Source organism: Glycine max, chromosome 15 (genome assembly GCF_000004515.6).
Source record: "Glycine max cultivar Williams 82 chromosome 15, Glycine_max_v4.0, whole genome shotgun sequence".
Classification (NCBI taxonomy): Eukaryota; Viridiplantae; Streptophyta; class Magnoliopsida; order Fabales; family Fabaceae; genus Glycine; species Glycine max.
Window position 1 is genome coordinate 50428642 of NC_038251.2, and position 20048 is coordinate 50448689.

The 20048-nt window shown below is 33.6% G+C and overlaps 2 protein-coding genes across 2 annotated transcripts; both read right to left on the reverse strand.

The window, feature by feature from the left end:
- Nucleotides 1-1065: 1065 nt before the first annotated feature.
- On the reverse strand, nucleotides 1066-8469 carry LOC100787112 (protein PAT1 homolog). Its single transcript, XM_003545864.5, has 5 exons — nucleotides 8016-8469; nucleotides 7045-7178; nucleotides 6887-6943; nucleotides 4913-4976; nucleotides 1066-4163 (listed from the first exon to the last, which is right to left on the reverse strand). The coding sequence occupies exons 1-5, from the start codon at nucleotides 8104-8106 to the stop codon at nucleotides 2023-2025; spliced, it is 2487 nt and encodes an 828-aa protein (XP_003545912.1). The 5' UTR covers nucleotides 8107-8469; the 3' UTR covers nucleotides 1066-2022.
- A 2918-nt stretch (nucleotides 8470-11387) lies between these two features.
- Nucleotides 11388-19183, reverse strand: LOC100787648 (protein PAT1 homolog 1). Its single transcript, XM_003545865.5, has 5 exons — nucleotides 18753-19183; nucleotides 18036-18175; nucleotides 17791-17847; nucleotides 15805-15868; nucleotides 11388-14644 (listed from the first exon to the last, which is right to left on the reverse strand). The coding sequence occupies exons 1-5, from the start codon at nucleotides 18841-18843 to the stop codon at nucleotides 12336-12338; spliced, it is 2661 nt and encodes an 886-aa protein (XP_003545913.2). The 5' UTR covers nucleotides 18844-19183; the 3' UTR covers nucleotides 11388-12335.
- Between the last annotated feature and the right edge of the window lie 865 nt (nucleotides 19184-20048).

A 20048-nucleotide genomic window follows, 5' to 3' on the forward strand; every position in this document is an offset into this window, starting at 1 on the left:
TTAAAAAAACATAATTTTAATCAAATTTTTAAAATTTTTATATTTTTTTTTTCAATTGAACCTTAAACTTAACATATTTATTTAAGATATTATTAAAAAATGATTTAACTACGGATTAAATTAAAATGGTAGATTTTTTAAAATATGAAGATTAAATATTTAAATTTTACAATAAGAGAACTAAAATGATAAATTTTTTAAAATAAAAAAATCAAATAACTAAATTTTAAAATAAAAGAATTAAAATTACATATTGAATAAAATAAAAGAACCAAAATTACTTTTTTAAAAAATTATTTGTCCCCCTACATATTGGGCCTTAAGTGTAAAAGAGTAAAGGCTCTTACTATTTACACTCTCATTTTTTTATTTCTCAATTATCCATTATACCCTTTTTCTGAAAATACACTCCTTTTACATTTTGAAAATATCTTTCTAAAATTACATATATCTAATCCAAAAACGTATTTTTAGAACTATGATTCATAGTTTCATAGATATACTTTTAGAATAGATATATATTTTTTAATAAAATATCACTTAAAAATTAAGATGATTGATGAGAAATAAAAATAAATGATAAACGTCTCTCTTATATCTATATTTGTACTTATTATTATTATACAATATTTTATATTTTTCTTCGTGTGTCAATTCAGACTTTTTCTTTGTGTTTCTGAACAAGCTTATCAAATAATACCCTAAATTTAACATCACGCACCGACAATTACAACTTTATGGAATCGATCCACTTCGAAGAGGTAGCCTTGGCACGTATTTGCCAAATGGGAAGAAAGAAAACCTTTTAAGTGCCTCTTGAACAATTTGTTCATAAAATGATGAAACATAATGATTGAGATAATTTATTCAGTTTACTAAAACTAGTACGAATACAACGACCAACCATTGTATTATTTTATTTGAATAGCAGGGTAAAAGCGAAGTACAAAACTGATTCCTATCATCCAGACTTGGAACATTTCTTACCCCTACGCCCTTGTAATTTTTCCACCAGATATATATGCAGATAGTCACGTGTAAAAGATTGACATTTCAGTTAAAACATGATCATAAACATATGTAATATTGAAATAACAATAAATTAGTTCAAATATCCTTGAGGCCTATGCAAGAAAAGACTGACAAGGAAATCTGGGAAATAAAAAACCTTGGCTGGCACAAAGCATGATTCAGAGACCAAATTCATTCTAGTACAGAGTCAACAAAGTCTAGAATCAACCATAACATCTCAACCAACATCTGCATTACTTTAACTATTCCAAAATTCCATAAATTGCTTATGGTAGTAGCAAATGCAAAAACATACTTCCAAAATCATATATATAAGCAAAACATTAAATTCAAGACATACCGATGTGGGGATAACAACGATAGACCAATAATAGTCCAATTGACTTGAGAAACAAGAAATGATGACACAAAACTAGGCGTCTACACCAATGGAAAAGGTGAGGAAACTGAAACCAAGAAACAAGGTTAACACAATTTATTCTTAGGCATGCCAATGCCACCTTGCCGACTGGTTAAATTGGTGCACCCCACAATGCTACTTCAATTTGGACGTGTGATATCTATATAGGTAGATATGGAGTATGAACACAACCACAATCCCATGCCTGTATGGTAATAATAAAGGAACATGGGAATCCAACTTGAACACCTAAACCTTGGACATACTACCCACTAGTTTGCTCTAGAAACCACAAACTGAGCAACACTAAGCTCCCCTGTCAAAAGAAAAAAAGACAGGACAAGAGGAACAAATCAAGCCAAGTCTATCATAATACACAGAGGGCCTGACTGCCAATTTATCACAATGCTACATGGCATTACCGCAATATAACAAGATATGAAGGGGCTAAAACTTCTAAGGTAGATGCATGCTCCTGATCCTTCCACATCAGGCTGCTCCAAAGAGATTAGACACACAATAGTTGTCCCTGAGAAATTTACTGCCGTCATTTGAAAAACAGTTCTTTAGATGAATGTCCAATTATCTAATTAACTCAGGACTGACTCTGAGTTCACATGGTGACCTTGACCCCCCGAATTACTATTAAATCCAACTATAGGTATAGAACGCTGAGCAAAATCAAGTAATTGTTTTTTCTGGCGGTCATCAGTGTGAGGTAGACTTGCACGTAGGAGCTCAACTGGCATTTCCTTACTAATAGCTCTGGCAACATCTGAACCAATGGAAGCCATATTTGGTGTCCCTTGTATAAGGAATGATTGCATGACACTATCATATTTGTTCACACAATACTTGGTCAGAAGGCCAAAGAACTCATCAAATGTAGCCTGCCAAAGCGAACGATTTGCAATATTGTAGTTGCTAGCAGCATGAGGATCAGTTAGAAGCTCAGTTGCCCTCTCAAGCACAGATACTAGAATAAGGGAAGCCCCATCTCCAGCAGAACTTCCAAGGGGACGTAAGGGAGGCGGCTCGGAAGTATAAACAACTGCTGCTAGACAAGCACTTATTGCACTGAGATCCATTTCACGAATGCACCTTGAAACAACCCTTGCAAGGTTACTTATAGTTTCTGCTGCAGATGGATCGGAGGGAAGGCCACCAAATAAGAACCTTAAATGACGAAAGATGGCCATGCAGACTGTCCGCATGAGCTCACCACCAGGAAATAGCAGTTGAAGGTACCTACCAAGTAGCTTTCGACCCTTGGGTAGAGAAACTATCCTGAGAAAAACAAAGTCATCTTTTGCAGCAAGTGTAACCGTATGTCCATTCTTTCCCAGTGGATCAACTAACTGAAGTGAGGCAGCAAGTCCTTCCAGAAGACCTTGCCGTTTCCTTTTTAACACAAGACCACCATCTTGAAGCTGATTAAACTGTAGGAAACGGTCAATATCATCTACATCAAGAAGAAGATAAATACCATCTTCAATAGTGACCCTAGCTGCAAGCATTGGTTCCTGTTCAAGGGGTTTCTCTGAAATGCCTTGCTCAGGGCTACCTGCATGAGAGGAATTGGGAGGATCAACTTCCAGTAGAGGACGAGGCCTGCGAATTGATGAGAATGGAACTCTCCCTAGTGCATCAACCTGAAGAAAAGCATGTGGTTCAGCATTAGAAGAGGGTCGTAGAGGGAGTTCCTTTATTTGAGCTGGAGAAAAGTGATGCCTCAATTTAGCACCAGATGACTTTTTCGCAAGACAGCCTTGGTGGTAATAGTCATCAACATATGGATCATTACTGTGTGTTGCTACAAGCTGCATTCTAAGAATATTCTCAATTTCCTCAGTAGTCATATACTTCGACCTAAATCGGGGCCATCCACTATTGCTTCTCAGGCCACCCATATCAAAACCCTGTGGGGGAAACCGGAGATTCTGTCTACCTAATTGAGCTGATTTTGGAATTTGATCCCGCAATTCCATCAGCCCAAGCATCTGATCATATTTGTTAATCATGGGTATACCTGATGAAATATTGGGGTGATCTCCAGGATATAACCCTGCCTGGTTTACCAATTGATTCTGAATTATCTGATTAAGAGGGGAACCAGTAGAAAATTGACGCATGTTTCCACCAAAAGGTGGCCCATGGTTTATTCCACTCAACTGTAATGCAGAATTGGGGAAATGAGATCGATTTGGTGGTGATAATGCCATCTGAGCTCCTGTAGCATGATAAGGAAGGTTTAAGTGGCCTGAATTCTGACTTGGAGAAGCCTGATGAGATCTACCACCAGGTGGAGGATAAGAAGTAAATGAGGAGTTCGGTACCAAAATTGGTTCACTAGAAAGATGAGAAAATTCCTGCTGCTTGTCAGGATATAAAGATGTTCTATGCAAGGGCCTTGACTCTGGTAAGTGTGCAATGGTGGAATGTGGTTTTGATGACCATCGTTTGCCATCCTGAGTGGTTTCCGTACCATACAAATGTTGATCAATCCAGTTGGGAGCCGATTCACTAGGTTGGAGCTGGAGATGTTGTTGCTGCCTTTGCTGCTCAGGATAAGAGGATGTTCTGTACAGGGCCTTTGGTTCATGTAACTGAGAAAGAGAAGAATGAGGTTGTGATGACATTCTTCTGCCATCCAAAGAACCTTCATTATCATAAGCATTTTGTTGATACCAATTAAGAACATCATCTTTGTGTGCCCATTCAACTGCAGAATCTGAACAAGGTATACGATTATAAATAATTCAGTTCAGCGGAAAAACATTGCAAACATTGACAAAGTACAAACTTTAATCATGAAACAGTTATTTCATGAGATAATAATTTGGAATTGTTGACCTATAAAGTGGGATCTTGAAGCCAGATTATCTGTAATAAGCTTGATGCATATGATTTATATTCTTTAGCTTGAAAGGGAGCATTGTATATCATGTTAGAAACAGTCAAATCATGCTGAGGATATCCCCTTAAGCAAATCATTTTTTTCACTTTCAAGTTAAACAAAGGCCACTCCAATTAAATCTGTTCCAACTTTCACGTATTAATCATTAAATCTAACAGCTAGTTTATAGCTTACACTTCACATAAACAACTACCATGTAAACAATAGGCATCAGAGTATAATGGAAGAATATCCATATAGCGGAATTCTAACAAAAATGTAGAAGATATTTTGAGAGAGAAAAATTTTAGAAATGAGAAGTGAAAAATATTATTGGCCACTGAACTTTGTGTTACAACTTGGTATATGTGGGCTTAGATAGTTAGTTATGACAGCTGTGAACAGCTGGCAATAACTAACCTACTACTAACTCAGTAGAGTAAACTAACACACTTAACTGAGAGTGCAGTTGAACACTGCAACTCTCTGTACAATACTATATAATTAAAACCAATGCAAAATAGGAGCATTATTATTTTTTGATTAAAAAACACTGGTAAATTCTTTACAATTGCTTTACTCACTTTCTCTCGATCCCTGTTCACCAATAAATCCTGCGCCTTTTGGTTCACTTACAACCTTGTTCAACTGAAATTAAACCCCAAAAACAAACTTAATCTTCATATCAACATGCATAAAGCATAAATGAGCATTATTATCAAAATCATAAAAGAAACTGAAAGCTGAGCACACAAGTAATACAGTAAATAAAGATAAAAGAACTAATTTTTGTGATGGAGACAGAACTTACTAGTTTAGTTAATAAATACAGTGGAATCAGCTTGAAATGTCAAAGGAATCGGGCAAAGTAGAGTTACTAGAGTAGCCTTTCATTTAAACAACTCTTCTACTTTCCTTCTTTCACTTTCTTTTTCTAATTATCTTTTATGTGCGATAACAGGTAAAGTCCCAAAAGTCTAAAATCCCTGTATACATGTTTGCATAATATAATTTTCTCCCACGTTTTTATCCAATAGAACAATTTCAATTTTCAAGTGAAAACATGTGATGGAAATTTGATCCATATATCTTGCACAGACTAATAATTTTAACCAAGGGTAGAAAACCTTAATAGTGTGCCAAGATTTTGCAAAGGTTCTAAAAAGATTCAAGTTGCATGATTCACACCATACTGATTCATAGGAAAGACATATGATTTGGATTTAACAACAGAAGAGATTCTGGCATACTACTCATAATGATTTCCCTCTCATTTCCCAAGAAGGCACACGTTGTAACAAGGAAACAAAAAATAACAATGAGAATAAAATACACAAAAAAATTTATTAAGTAACAACTAAGAATTGGTACATTTTTAATCCTCAGTTCCTCACTATTCCTAATTGTCAGTCTAGCCCCTCCAATTTTACCAAAATCCCCATGAAAAACAGTCTCTCAATTTAGAGTTAGATCACATGTTGGACCAGACCCAAGATGAAAAGCAAACTACTTTATAATAGAATAAAACAGGATCTACTGTTTTCCTATCCCATACAAAACCAGAATATCAATCATTTTTAATTCCCCTCCCCCTATTCATCACTTGAATACTAATATTTATTTTTCTTTAATTGTGGAACTTTACTAGCAGATTTCTAGGTTGTCTGGCATAATATCTAGCTAGCTAAGTAACCTTTTCCCTTTCCTGCTTCCATCCTGCATGATTCTATGAAACATCGGCAGCACCAAAAAATGGTCCAAGGACCAAGATTCTATATGTACTATCTATGTTCATTATTTATTCAAGGGATCATCAACTGTATTGTCAATATTTTTAAGTGTGGATTTGGTATTAGAAGCAGCAGCTAATGCTAGTCTCAAGGACATTGCTAATATAGGATATGGTTGTGGAGAAGCACATACTACAAAATATGGTTCATTTCAACATATCAAAATAATTTAGAAACTACACTTCTCATTTGTCAAACTTAGAAAACTCCAACTCTCTAGCATAATAGCCTAGTCAAACAAGCTTAGAATCACTAAAATGAGAGTTAGCATACAATAAGAATATTACACTCAAGCAAAAGATCAAGCTTCTTACTTGATACCTCAAACTAATTTAAAAGCAAAACTCTCTTCCTAGTCAACAAAAATTCGATTCCATCAATATGAGAATATTGAGAAACAGGACCAAACCAATTTCTTCGTTTCAGCTCTTCGTCACAGGAACATTGAGAAATTTTAAAAAAGAAAACAAATAACACTGAACAATCTGGTATACTAGAGGTTCAGAATATATCAATAACAGTAGAAAAATCATTTTTACTTCTTTCTCTAACACAAGCCTTAACTGATATACATGAATCAATACAGGGTTACTTTGTTCATATTACAAATTTTTATATATATAAATAATAAAAATAAATAATTTATCAATTCTTTAATGAGTGCAAGCAGGTTGAGATAATATCATCGTAACAATATTCAGTCACTTATCTAATTAAAATCTCAAGCATTCAAAGAGAGAATAATATATCATAATTTGACAGCCTTACCTTCCAAAAAGTAGTACTTAGATCATCAATATCAGAAAGAGATTTTAAATCCTCGGCCTGCAAAGTGAAAGTTAGTTGCTAAAAAGTTCTAGAAACATTTTCAAATTATTCTATAAACAAAATTTGAACTTAAAGTCGAAATAATTGTGGAAATTAACCTCTTCTCTATTGAGAATGAACTCCGCATTAGACTCAAGCAAATCATCATCGTCTAACCCTCCCAACTCAACTTCTTGAACAGCAGTGTCTGAACCGAAAAATGCATATTGTGATGCATCAAAAACTGCACCCTCTGCATAGGAAAAAAAATGGTTTCAACCATTAGAACTATTTAACATGAAAAGTACAGGATGCACTGGTGGACATAGCAGAGAATTCCCATGTGACTGAGACACCAAAACATAACATCAAGTGAAAAAAAAAACACAAGTAACACAAAACAACAAGGAGAAAAATTGCATAGTAATCCTAATTTTGAAAAGCGTGAAAAATATCATTGGAAGTGCAACAGGTCTTTCACTAAAATGGAAAAAAATATTATTTAAAATAATATTCCAATACAAAGCATTCACACGCGGCGAAACTGTTCTTAACTCAGCACTATCTGCATTTGCAGCAAATAAAACTGTCATGAATAAACAACCAGAGTAAAGCAGACAGAGAAAACCGTTTCACAGCCACCAAACACCATGGTCATCAACTAAAGCAGTCAACAACACACCCCAAAAGATGACAACAAAAATTAACACAAAATTCCAATTCATATGAAATAATCAGCATGTTAAACTTTCTAGAATTTGCAAAACTATCAACTATAGCTGAATGTTTTGGTTCAGCTACTCAGCGGGCCATGTAAGAACTTGGAACGTGAAGCTTAAAAGGCTGCTGTATGTAAACTGAAGATAACAACCAATCAACAATAGAAATTAAAAAATAAGAGCTTCATAACAACAATAGCCAGTGGGTAATATTGGATCAATTTTCCTATAATTCAAATTAAAATAGTGGATAAAACAGACCAGATCTATATGAACAAACTGAATTTAAAAAAAAAAACACACAAACACCCATCGAAGAAATGGTTAGGCAAAAATGAAAACAAAATTGAATCCCAGAAGGTGAAGCAAACCTGTGGGAGCATTTCCCAGTTGCCCAAGATCCTCTGTGTTGGGAGTTCCCCCAACATGACCCCCAGCTCTAAACCCATCCATATCCACCATGAAAACAGAAAACCCAGAAAGAAAAACAAAAAAAAAAAAATTCAAAAAGAAAAGAGAACCCAATACGAAAAAGTTTGAATCTTGAAACACTATCCGTGCAAAACTTGAAACTTAAACCGAAGCAAAAGGGGAAGACGAAGAAGAAGAAGAATATCCGAGCAAATGATTTAGCACATGAAAAAAGGATTATAATTCGGATCAAAGCGAAGGAGAAGAAAGGGAGACAGTAGATAAAAGAGAGAGAGAGAGAGAAAGGAGAACCCTACAACTGCAAAGATATTGATTGAGATTTATTTGAGAATTGTTTTTTGTGCCCAAAAAACCCTAAATCCGGAACCAGAATACGACTAACCGATAATTGTTTTTTAAACAGCAGTTACGGATGCAGAGGATTTAAAAAAGAAAAAAAGAAAGAAAAATATTATGGACATAGCTGGCTGAGACATCTGGTTAAGTTATGAGGAGGATTTAATTTAATTTGATTTAATTTAATGACGTATAATAACTTGGGAAGGAACTATTTGTAATAAAATACATTTACTGAAGTCTTGTAATATAAATAAATAATATATACAGTTCCAATGCAAAGTTTTTTTTATAATATAATCTAATCACAAATAATAGTCTATAATAAATTAATTATGTTTTTACAAGAACTCTTAAAAATGATACTGAAAGTTATTTGCAATTATTTAATATAAAAAATTAAATTAACACATTAAACTCTTTCATTATTTTAAAGTTTAGAAATTACACAATTTAGATTAACTAGTATTTTAAATAATGCATTATATAAGATAAATTTTTGTTTTTATATAAATAATACTCTACCTCATGTATTGAATAAGATAAAAAATTTATATAATTAAATTCAAAATAAATAATAAAAAATATATTTAAACATATTTACAATCAACAATAGAAATTTATAATATGACTATTTTAACTATTAATAGATTATTTTGAATAAATTATTGATATTTGTTTTTAAAATAGTTATAAAAAATAACAATTGTCAGTAGTATTAAACTTGGTTCTCTTATGTTCCAGTCTTCTAAATGAAAAAAAATGATTGGAAAAGAAAAATCTCACTAAACCTAATCCGTGAGTATCCAATGGAGATTAATCATCGACGTCAATGAATACTCGATACCAATAACATGTTTACAAAGAAAAAATAATAATGATAAAAAGAGTTGATTGAAACAAATAGACATAAGATAGTTGGGGAAAATTTACTGGTTGTAAAAGTAGTATAGAGAAAATTTGATATTGAAATTAATTTAGATTTAATTTTAATTACATTTAATGATATAAAATTAGTTTTGTCCAAAATTAAAACAAATAGATAGTTTTAAAAGTAAAATCTGGTTATTTACTCTGCTCAAGATAAACATGATAAGATATCATTCATATTATATATATTTTTATCAACCAAGTGAATAAATCAATTAGTATGAAATTATTTTAACTTCATTTTGAATTTAAGTCTTAGGTGTACAACTATTAAATATTCCGGAAAAAAAATCATTCATAATAAAATTATCTCCATGGAGGATACTTTTACGTACTTGTACCAAAAAAGATAGACATTGTCATGTTTATCTATCCACACTTTTTAAAGTTTGGGGTGAAATATTAGTAATTTTTTCATTTTTTAAAAACATTAAATTTGATATATTGTAATAATTGTTTGTTATTTATTGATGTGTATGCTAGTTTTAGTTTATTAATTAAAATGTTTGTTTGTCTGCATTTTGGTTTCTTCGTTAGGAAGATTTAGAATATCGTGGTCAAGGAATTAATTTAAAATTATTTACGGGAAGCCTAAATGAGAGTAGTGAGTGGTTTGCATACAAATTACATGATAAAAAAAGTTAAAAGACAAAGAAGTCCAAGTAAAAGTATATGCCAAGCAAGGAAATCGCATTTATTATTGTTAAATGTATATATATGATAAAAAACTGTAAAATATAATTAACATTTAATTTAACTATTTACATATTACTATTTTTTATATAGCAATTTTATGATGTAAAGAAGAGTTCACATTTGTGTATATTATATTTATATTCAACTATAAGAAATATAACTACAAAGTATGGAATTTATTTGATGTATATATGTTTGGGGTTAATTTTTTGATGATTTTTGTTTTTCCCAGTCATTAATACTTTCTAGTAGTGCTTCAAAATATGACAAGTGGGAGTATTTTTTATTTTTTTTTGGTTAAAGAGTGTATTCAGTGGGAGTATTTAGTGTAAGTACCTGTTGATTTAAATAGTAAATGTAGCATGCATCTGTTGCATGAAAGTTAAAATCTATGTACTTCAAAGAGTTAAATCTCCTAAAAATCAACCCAACTTAAAAATGCACGTTTGCAATCACATTATAAAGCTTTTTAGGCACGATTGTTTGAACACTATATACCTTAGCTTGTGTGTTCAAACCCATTCTAATGTGATTTCAGACAGGCTATAAATAGAACCCTATAGTACTTCAAAAGCTTAATGAGAAGTGAAATTTGAGTATTTCTCAATTTGTGAAAATCTTCCCTTTGCTTTTGCATAAAGAATTAAATTTCATCTTATCAAGATAACTTATGACAATCAAATTTATGACTTATTATCCACCTTCTGATTTTTTTATCTGTTTACCAAAACAACTTGTGACACACAAAATTGTGCATTCCAACAAGAGGAGAGGATAATGTAATATTTGCACCTCTAAAGGAACAGAAATATAGTTTACTCTATATATTAATATAAGAGGTGAGGACACTATAATACCTGTATCTCTTAGAGAAGGGGAATTAAACTGTATATTTCAACATAAAAAAGGTGAACAATGTAAGATTAGCATCTCTCAAGGACAGGAAGTATAATTTACTCTTTAAATTATTGAAGTACTTTCATCCTTTAGGCTGACAAGAATGCATAGATTGGTAGAAATTTTCATTCCTATGCATGGCTATCGTATTGGAATTCCGATCGTGAATCGGATATTATGAATGGTAAGACACATGATCAATAAAACAACATATGTAAAGCTATTTTCGCTCTAGTCCTCTTAAAAATTTTATTTTTTAATTTCATTTTAACATGTATCCGTGTTCGCTGACCTAGACAAAACTATACATGTCGATAGATGCAACAATGGTATAAAATAGACATCCAAATCCAATAGCCATGACAACATTTAACTACATCTTTATGACAAGGACCAATGGCAAAAAAAAGTATAATAGGAACAAGAATGTAAAAAAATTAAAAAGGCCAAAAAGCAAAAAAAGAAAATATCCCCATATTATAAAGTTAATTGCACCACAAAATAAAAATGAGGCTAAAACACTTAGAACAGATATTCATTGAACCTCCCTAGTCAAAAAGTATAATGGGTACCAAGCAGCCTGCCCAATTCATTTGTCAAAAATTCATGTAAAAGGAATCAACACAAATTTTCAACCATCCATCATCAAAGTGGCCACTTGATTTCATATTCTCCTCATACATTTCCAGATAGGAAAAGGAGCAAGTGAACAATGAACCTCAGCAAATTTCCAAAGAAAACAATGCCAAAGTCAGAGAGAAACATGGAAGGAAAAAACCAAATATTCTCAAGATAACATAAGAACACATATCTACAAATTGACAACTCAAGTGCAAAAGATAAATTATGCAACAAGTTCAACATAACTTATTCTTCAACAGTGTTCCCTTGAATTTCAGAATGCCAGCTGGTCAACCTGTGTCTCAGTGAAATTTGCACCCCCTCAGTGGCCCTTACGTTTCAGCAGAATGATTCTATCACAGATATGATGTGAGTACAACCCATCCATCCCCATCCTTCTATATATAATAAGGAAACATGGGAACCAAATATGTCCTAAACCTGTACATGCTAACAACTACTATGTCCCTACCAGCCACACATAGTAACAATTATATAAGCTCCCCTGTCAAGAGAAAAAGAAAAGACATGAGGAACAAATCAAGCCGGGTACAACATAAAAGGCCTGGTTGCAAATTTATCACAAAGCTGCAGAATATGACAAGTAGACAATTAAGGTGAGGCAGAAGCCTCCATCATAGATGCAACTCGGCAACTCGCACTTTGCACATTTAAGATTTCTCCAGATGCACTTGAACAGATGCAAGGTTGTCCTTACAACATCGGTGTGATCATCAACCAGAACCATTATCAACAGGTGAACTTCTCATGTAGATCCATCAACTTAGCACTGTTTCTGAGTTCACATGACTGCCACTACCCCCAGTGTTGCTGTTAAATCCTACCACAGGAATGGAACGTTGCGCAAAATCCAGCAATAACTTCCTCTGGCGCTCGTCAGTGTGAGGGAGACTAGCACGCAAGAGTTCAACAGGCATTTCTCTACCAATAGATTTGGCAGCATCTGGGCCAATGTCATCCACATCAGAGGTACTTTGTATAAGCATGGATTGCATGATACTATGATATTTATTCATGCAATACTTGGTGAGAAGGCCAAAAAATTCATCAAATGAGGCCTGCCAAAATGAACGATTACCCATGTTGAAGTTGCAAGCAGCATGTGGATCAGTTAGAAGTTCAGTAGCCCTCTCAAGAACGGAAATTAAAATAAGGGAAGCACCATCTCCAGAAGTGCTTCCAATGGGGCGTAGAGGAGGCTGCTCTGCAGAACAAACAACTGCAGCAAGGCAGGCACTAAGAGCACCAAGATCCATTCCTCGGACACATTGGCAAACAACCTTGGCAAGGTTATTTGTAGTCTCTGAAGCTGCCGGATCTGAGGGGAGACCACCAAATAAGAATCTTAAATGACGAAATATGGTCATGCAGACTATCCTCATAAGCTCACTGCCAGGAGGAAGCAACTGAAGATACTTTGCAAGGAGCTTACGTCCCTTGGGAAGAGATACCAACCTTAAGAAAACAAGATCATCCTTAGCAGCAAGCCCAACTTTGTGTCCATTCTTTCCCAGTGGATCAACAAGTTGAAGTGAAGTTGCTAGTCCTTCCAACAGGACTTGCCTTCTTCGTCTTAAATGTGTTCCACTATCTTGTGGCTGATTCAACTGTAGGTAACGATCAATATCATCCACATCAAGAAGAAGACAAAGACCATCCTCAATTGTGACTCTTGCAGCAAACCTAGGTTCCTGCTCAAGGGGCTTCTCTGAAATCTTTTGATCAGAGCTAGCAGAAGTGTTTGGAGGGTCAACCTCAAGAAGAGGGCGAGGACGACGAATAGAAGAAAATGAAACTCTCCCTAGGGCATCAATCTGAACAAATGAATGTGGCTCAGTATTAGCACGGGATCGTGGAGGATATTCCCTTATTTGGCTTGGGCAAAATGGATGTTTTAACTTAGCCACAGAAGTTTTTTTTGCCAGACAAGCTTGGTGGTAATAGTCATCTACATATGGGTCATTACTATGAGTCACAGCATGTTGCATTCTGAGAATGCTTTCTATTTCATCACTTGTCATATACTTGGAACGAAACTGAAATGAACCACTGTCACTCTTTTGGCTACCGGCATCAGAACCATGTAGGGAAAAACGAAGACTATGTTTACCTTTATGAGTTGATTTTGATCTATGATCTCTACCATCGGCGATTCCATGCATATGTTCATATTTGCTAATTACAGATGAGCCAGAGGAAGGGTGGGGATTGAATAAATGGGACTGGAAGCCAGATAAGTAGCCTGCAGATCGCTGACCAGGATGATGCAGTCTATGCTGCTGCTGTTGTAATTGAGTCATCAAGTGAGGAGATACCGATCCATTATGAAGGTGTAATTGTTGCTGTAACATATTATTAAGGAGATTTGAATGATCTCCAGGATACAACCCTGCCTGGTTGACCAATTGATTCTGTATACGCTGATTAAGATGGGAACCAGTAGGAAATTGGCGTGTGTTTCCACCAAAATGTGACCCAAGATTTAATGCACTTGACTGTAGTGCAGAATTGGATAAATGAGAACGATTTTGAGATGATAGCGCCATCTGAGCTGCTCCAGTATGATAAGGAATGTTCAAGTGTCCTGTACTATGGCTTGGAGAACCCAGCTGAGATAGACCACCAGGGGGAGGATAAGAAGTAAATGAAGACTTTGGTACCAAAATTGGTTCACTAGAAAAACGAGGAAGCTCCTGCTGTTTTTCAGGATATGAAGATGTTCTGTACAAGGGCTTTGATTCTTGTAAATGTGCAACAGAGGAATGTGGCTGCGATGACCATCGTTTGCCATCATGATCATGAGCAGTTTCTGCGTCGCAAAAATGCTGATCAAGCCAGTTAGGAACTGGTTCACTAGAGCAATGTTGGAGGTGGTAGTGTTGCTCCTGCCTTTGCTGCTCAGGATATGAAGATGTTCTGTACAAGGGCTTTGAATCATGTAAATGGGCTAGGGAAGAATGAGGCTGTGATGACCATCTTTTGCCATCTGTAGAACCTTCACTATCATAAGCATTCTGATCATACCAGTTAAAACTATCTTCCCTTTGTGACCATTCAGAAGTAGAATCTGCATACAATATAAAAATATCAATAAATCACTAAACTAAAAAATATTGCATATATTGAAAAAGGAGGAATAGAGTAGAGGTGCTAAAAACCCAGGAATACATAGTTAATTTGATTACAAGACACATAACCTCATCTTAAAGCATAAATAATTAAATATTAAGAAGTGAATTTTATACACACACACACACACACGCACACAGACCTTCTGAAAATTCATGATACTAGAGGCAATCCCTCTGATGAAATGTCACATATATAACTTACAACTACATGCCCTTCCTCAATTATTAGTGTGATTATTACATAGCAAAAGGAAGTTACTACATATTAAGTTGCCATCACTTTTGTCAGAGGAAGTTTTCTACTTAAACACCATCAAATTAAGGATAAACTTGTAGCAGAAATCCCACCCCTGTCCATTAGCATAGAATAGTTGTACACATGCTATCACAAGTTGTAAATATATGCTAGTATTCATGATTTTATACATCACCCTGTCCATTAGCATAGGCCCACTAACTTGAGATAATTTGCGATATTAGTCTTGAAAAATAATAGAAGTTGTGGGTGTGTTTGTAGATCTACATATGCCATGCTAAAACACTCTTAAGAAGCAATATGTAACCACATTGAGTATAATACTAGTATCGAGTCTATTGACAATGCAATTCTTACAAAAAAAATATAAAAAGGATCACTTACATGCATCAATTTTTTTCTCAGCAAATGATCAAAATATAATAAAAACCTATAAAAATAATTAAAATAAATTAATAATCATAATTATTATTAAAAACAGAAGCACTTGACTTATTGAATCATAGCTTTCCCATAAACAAAAGTCTATGGATCTCTGTTACACTTGCACATAAACGAAGTCACATGTTTTTTTGTCATTAAAAATACACTAAAAGAAAGGGGGAGGCCAATCCAGATTAAAAGTGCCAAATTGCAAGTATAAATCTGATATCGGATATCCAAATTCCAAACAGATACTTTATAGTTTACACTTAAACAAACATCCACATCAGAGTATAAAGGAAAAATATTAATTGCAAATGATAAATAAATAAATTAAGATAAAAGCAAAAGGTATATTATTTTTGTTTTAACAAAGAAAGAACAATTTGGTGAGTTCTTTACAATTGTTTTACTCACTTTCTCTTGATCCCCGTTCACCAATAACACCTGCACTCCTTGGTCCACTCACAACCTTGTTCAACTGAAATGGATAAAATAAAAAAGATTCTTAATCTTTGTATTGATTTGCATGAGGCAGAATTAATAACCATTCATAAAGACAACAAGACAAGCAGTATGATCAATATCATAAAAGACGCTGAATAATAAAATAAGTACAGGGGGTGGGGCACATAGCAAGACAAGATAAAACAATTACTGTGCTTGAGACAATTTTTTAGTTGATGCCAACATGCTCCATTAGTGCAGTAGCACAAATACCTTTTACCAACAAGCCTTTTACCAATATAGCTTCTTTCAGTATTTTTCTTTAACTTTTCAGCTTTCAAGGTTAATCACAAGTGCAAATTGTCGTAGTGAGGTAAGTTAAAACAATTTTTTTCTTACACTATGGTTCAAAAATGGGGACGAGAAGGGAGGGATTTTAATAAAAGGGGGATGAGAGAAAGGGGGAACAAAGAAGAGGACAACCTTGTTTGTATGGACGTATGGTTGAAGGGGAGGCCGAGAGTGAGAGGGGTGGAAAGGGGGCCCTTATTTGGTTTTTAAGGGGAGACGAAGGAAAATAATACTATTATACTGTTAAATACTTGTAACTTGTAAGTATTAATGGAAGGGACATGAAAGGATATAAAACCTCATCAAAACCTATAAACCACTTTCTCTCACTCCACAGCCCCCAATACTAGAGAGGGGACAAAACTGGGAGGGGAGAGATTTTAGTCCCCTCTCCTTTACACATTGCTGGGTTGATTCCTAAGGATGCCACTTTGCATTTTCCTCCTTGCACATAAATGACATTGACAGAAGCCTAAACAGTAAATTATCCATGATAGTGACAGGACACGTGACTGCAGCAGCAAGCCAGCTGGCCTGATTTTCATTGAACCAAATGGAATGGTTCACTTGGTGACGGTTCATACTGGTTGAATCCAGTTCGAAGCCAGTTGGATGAAATCAAAACCCAATCCAATAATAAAACTGAACCGGCCATAGGTCCAGTTCCCAGTCCACTGGTCGGGGTAATCCGCTTAATAACAGTGGTTTCTGAATTCATGTTCAATTTTTTAATTACAAATGTTTCATGAATTTTAAGCAATTTTTTAAAAAAATTTCAGCATTTATGTGTAAAAATTTAAGAATAGCAGATGCACTATCCAACTGTAGTATTTATGTGATAAAGAATAATGTATTAATCTTTTATAATTTAATTTTTATTTAAAAAGTTATCAAAGTTTATTTTGGTTCCTCCTTTAGATGTTTTCCAGATCCTTTGGACCATCCCTGACGTTGAGTGCAAAACATGTTATGAAATCTATTTATACATCCTGTGCAGACCAAAAAAACTAACCAATGGAAGAATACCAAGATAACCTGCCAAATTTCAGCGAAGATTCTAAAGTTGCAAGGTCCATGAAATATAGACACACAAGAATAACAAGGGACTTGGATTTAACATCAGAAGACATACTAGCCCATCACTTATAATATTATTTTTTTCTTCATTTTTGAAGAAAGCATGAGCTGTACCAAGCAAAGGCAAGAAAAATAAACTACACACTGTTCAATCAACAGCAAAGTATAGGTCTGCATTCACAGGCCAAATAAGGAAAATTCACTATGATCAATGAAGATTAAAGTGTAGTCAGTTAACAAAAACAAACAAAACTGAACAATCAAGGAAACCAGAGGTTCAGTGATATTAATTACTGTGGAATATTCACTTTTTTCCATGCCTCAAATCATATTTGAAGCATTGCATCAATCATATTAGAGAAGCACAATTTTTTTTCTAAAATTTATAAATTCAAAACATATAAATTTTCTATTTTTAAATGAATTAACACAAATTAAGAAATTATCATCATCGCACTATTTGTCACATATCTAAAAAAATCTCAAGCATTAAGAGAAAGCATCATAATAGTAATTTAAAAACCTTACCTTCCAAAAAGTGGTAGTAAGATCATCAATATCAGAAAGAGACTTTACATCCTCAGCCTGCAGAGAGAAAGTACAAGTTAGTTGATATGAAATACTAGCACTGTGTCTGTAAAGAGCTGCTGGACTGAAAGCAAAAGTCAACATGTTTATACCCAAAAATATTATAGCCACAGAATTTTTTAAATTTGAAATAAAAAACAAAAATCGTCATAAGAACTAAGAAGATTGAAAATTAAGTAATTAACCTCTTCTCTGTTGAAAAAGAACTCCTCATTAGATTCAACAGTAGGCAAACAGCCATCGTCTTCTAACCCTCCCAACTCAACTTCCTGGACAGCTTCTTTACTGAAGAATGCATATTGTGATGCGTCAAAAACTGCACCTTCTGCAAGACAAATAATTCCAGTCAAAAACCTACCAATATCTCAGAACAAAAATTAGATATGCTCACCACTGATTGCAATATGTAAAGCCAAGGAAAATGGCAAATATCATTGCAAGTACAACAAGTTATGGCACTCAAAAAATTGAGAAACACATCAAACACTCTAAAAATTGAGAAACGCGTCAATGCAAATAATATTCTATGACCTCAATTATCAACAAAGAGTAAGCAAACATGCTAAACAACACATACAGAGAGAGATTGTGCAGTCATGAAACACTATGCTCAATCAACTAAAGCAGTATACAACAGTATAAACCTAAACATAACAACAACAAATACCCCCAAATAAAAGAAACTTAAAAAGCTCCATCATTAAGCTTCTGTGAGCTAAAGCTGGAAACCAAACAAATATCTTGAAATGCATCCTAAATCCTTCCATAATTCAAATTAAAACAGTGGCTAAACAACACCAGATCTACAAGACCAAGCTGAATCAAAGAACACGGAAAAAAACACCCATTGAAGAAAAGGGTAAGAAAAAAAAAACGAGATTTGAATCGAAGATGGAGCAAACCTGAGGAAACATTCCCCAATCCCCTAAGATTCTCTGCGTTGGGAGCGCCACCAACACCACCCCCACCTCCAAACCCATCCATATCCAGCATAAAAACGAAGGAAGAACAAACCCCAGAAAGCAAAAACCGCGAAAGATCGAAGATTTATGGAGAAAAAGAGAATTAGAGAACCCAATGTGAAAAGGGTCGTTCAAACTTGAAACCCCTTTTTTTTTTCTTCTGTTTTCTCAGAGCGAGAACGGTAGAACAAAAGGGGGAGGGAGAAGAAGATCTGTGCTGAGTATTGAGCACATGGAAAAAGAGAAAAATGAGAGGAAAAAAAAAAGAGAAGAAAAAAAGGGTTGGGATTTGGATCAAAGAGAACAGAAGAAAGAGAGAGAGAGACAAAGGGAGGAGAGAGACAAAGACTGAGAGGAACCCTACGTACAAAGGAGATATTATTGAGCCAAATTTATAACAGAAATTGTTCTTTGCTTTTGCTTTTGTTTATTTCTATTTTTTAAAATTTTATTATTATTTACGTAAAACGAAGAACGAGAACGAGACATTTTTGGCTTCCGAAAAATTAACTTTGGACAACTAAAAATATTTATATTTATGGACAAAATTTGAGTAAAGGATTGATTGTAGAATTCGTAGTAAGTGATTTCTCATTTGCTTGTCTTGTTTCTTAATTTTAATTTTGAAAACCGCGTTAATATTTATTGTTGAGTTTTAATGTATATGTTATTGAACAAAATTTTAATTGAAAGATAATATTATTTTTAAAGAAAATTGAAGGATAATATTAAAAAATGCATAATAATTTAAATTTAATATTAAGTCTAATGAATATCTCAATTGAATTTATTTTAAAAAAATAAGTATACTTAACACGCTAAAATAGTAAACAAATTTCATATTTTACATAATAAATATGTTTTTCTTATTAAAATATTAAGTTTTTTATATTTACATTTAACCATAGATTGATATGTATAATAAATTTGTGGACTATTATTTAATTATCTTATAAATTATAATTAAAACTATTTTTAATTCGTAAATAATGTAGGAAACAAAGTTGCTATAGAAAATAATGTGAAAATCAAATGAGAAATTGAATTCTAATATTTTTTTTTATAAATCTTTATTTTATTTTTTGGTGAGTTTTTAACTTTTCTTAAGTTTAATTATTCTACAAGTATTTATGATTTACTTTTATAATATAAATTAGGACCTATTTGTTTCAAATTAACAAGTGTTTTTGATGAAAAATAAGATGATAATTGTTTTTCTAGAGATTTATAAAAAAA

Excerpts from the sequence above, each read along its gene's own strand:
- LOC100787112 (XM_003545864.5), bottom strand. The coding sequence starts at position 8,106 with ATGGTGGATATGGATGGGTTTAGAGCTGGGGGTCATGTTGGGGGAACT. Across the intron at positions 7,179-8,015 it reads ACTGGGAAATGCTCCCACAG|AGGGTGCAGTTTTTGATGCA; the intron begins GTTTGCTTCACC and ends TTTCCTATGCAG. Across the intron at positions 4,977-6,886 it reads TAAGTACTACTTTTTGGAAG|TTGAACAAGGTTGTAAGTGA; the intron begins GTAAGGCTGTCA and ends GTTTAATTTCAG.
- LOC100787648 (XM_003545865.5), bottom strand. The coding sequence starts at position 18,843 with ATGCTGGATATGGATGGGTTTGGAGGTGGGGGTGGTGTTGGTGGCGCT. Across the intron at positions 18,176-18,752 it reads ATTGGGGAATGTTTCCTCAG|AAGGTGCAGTTTTTGACGCA; the intron begins GTTTGCTCCATC and ends TTTGTCTTGCAG. Across the intron at positions 15,869-17,790 it reads TTACTACCACTTTTTGGAAG|TTGAACAAGGTTGTGAGTGG; the intron begins GTAAGGTTTTTA and ends TATCCATTTCAG.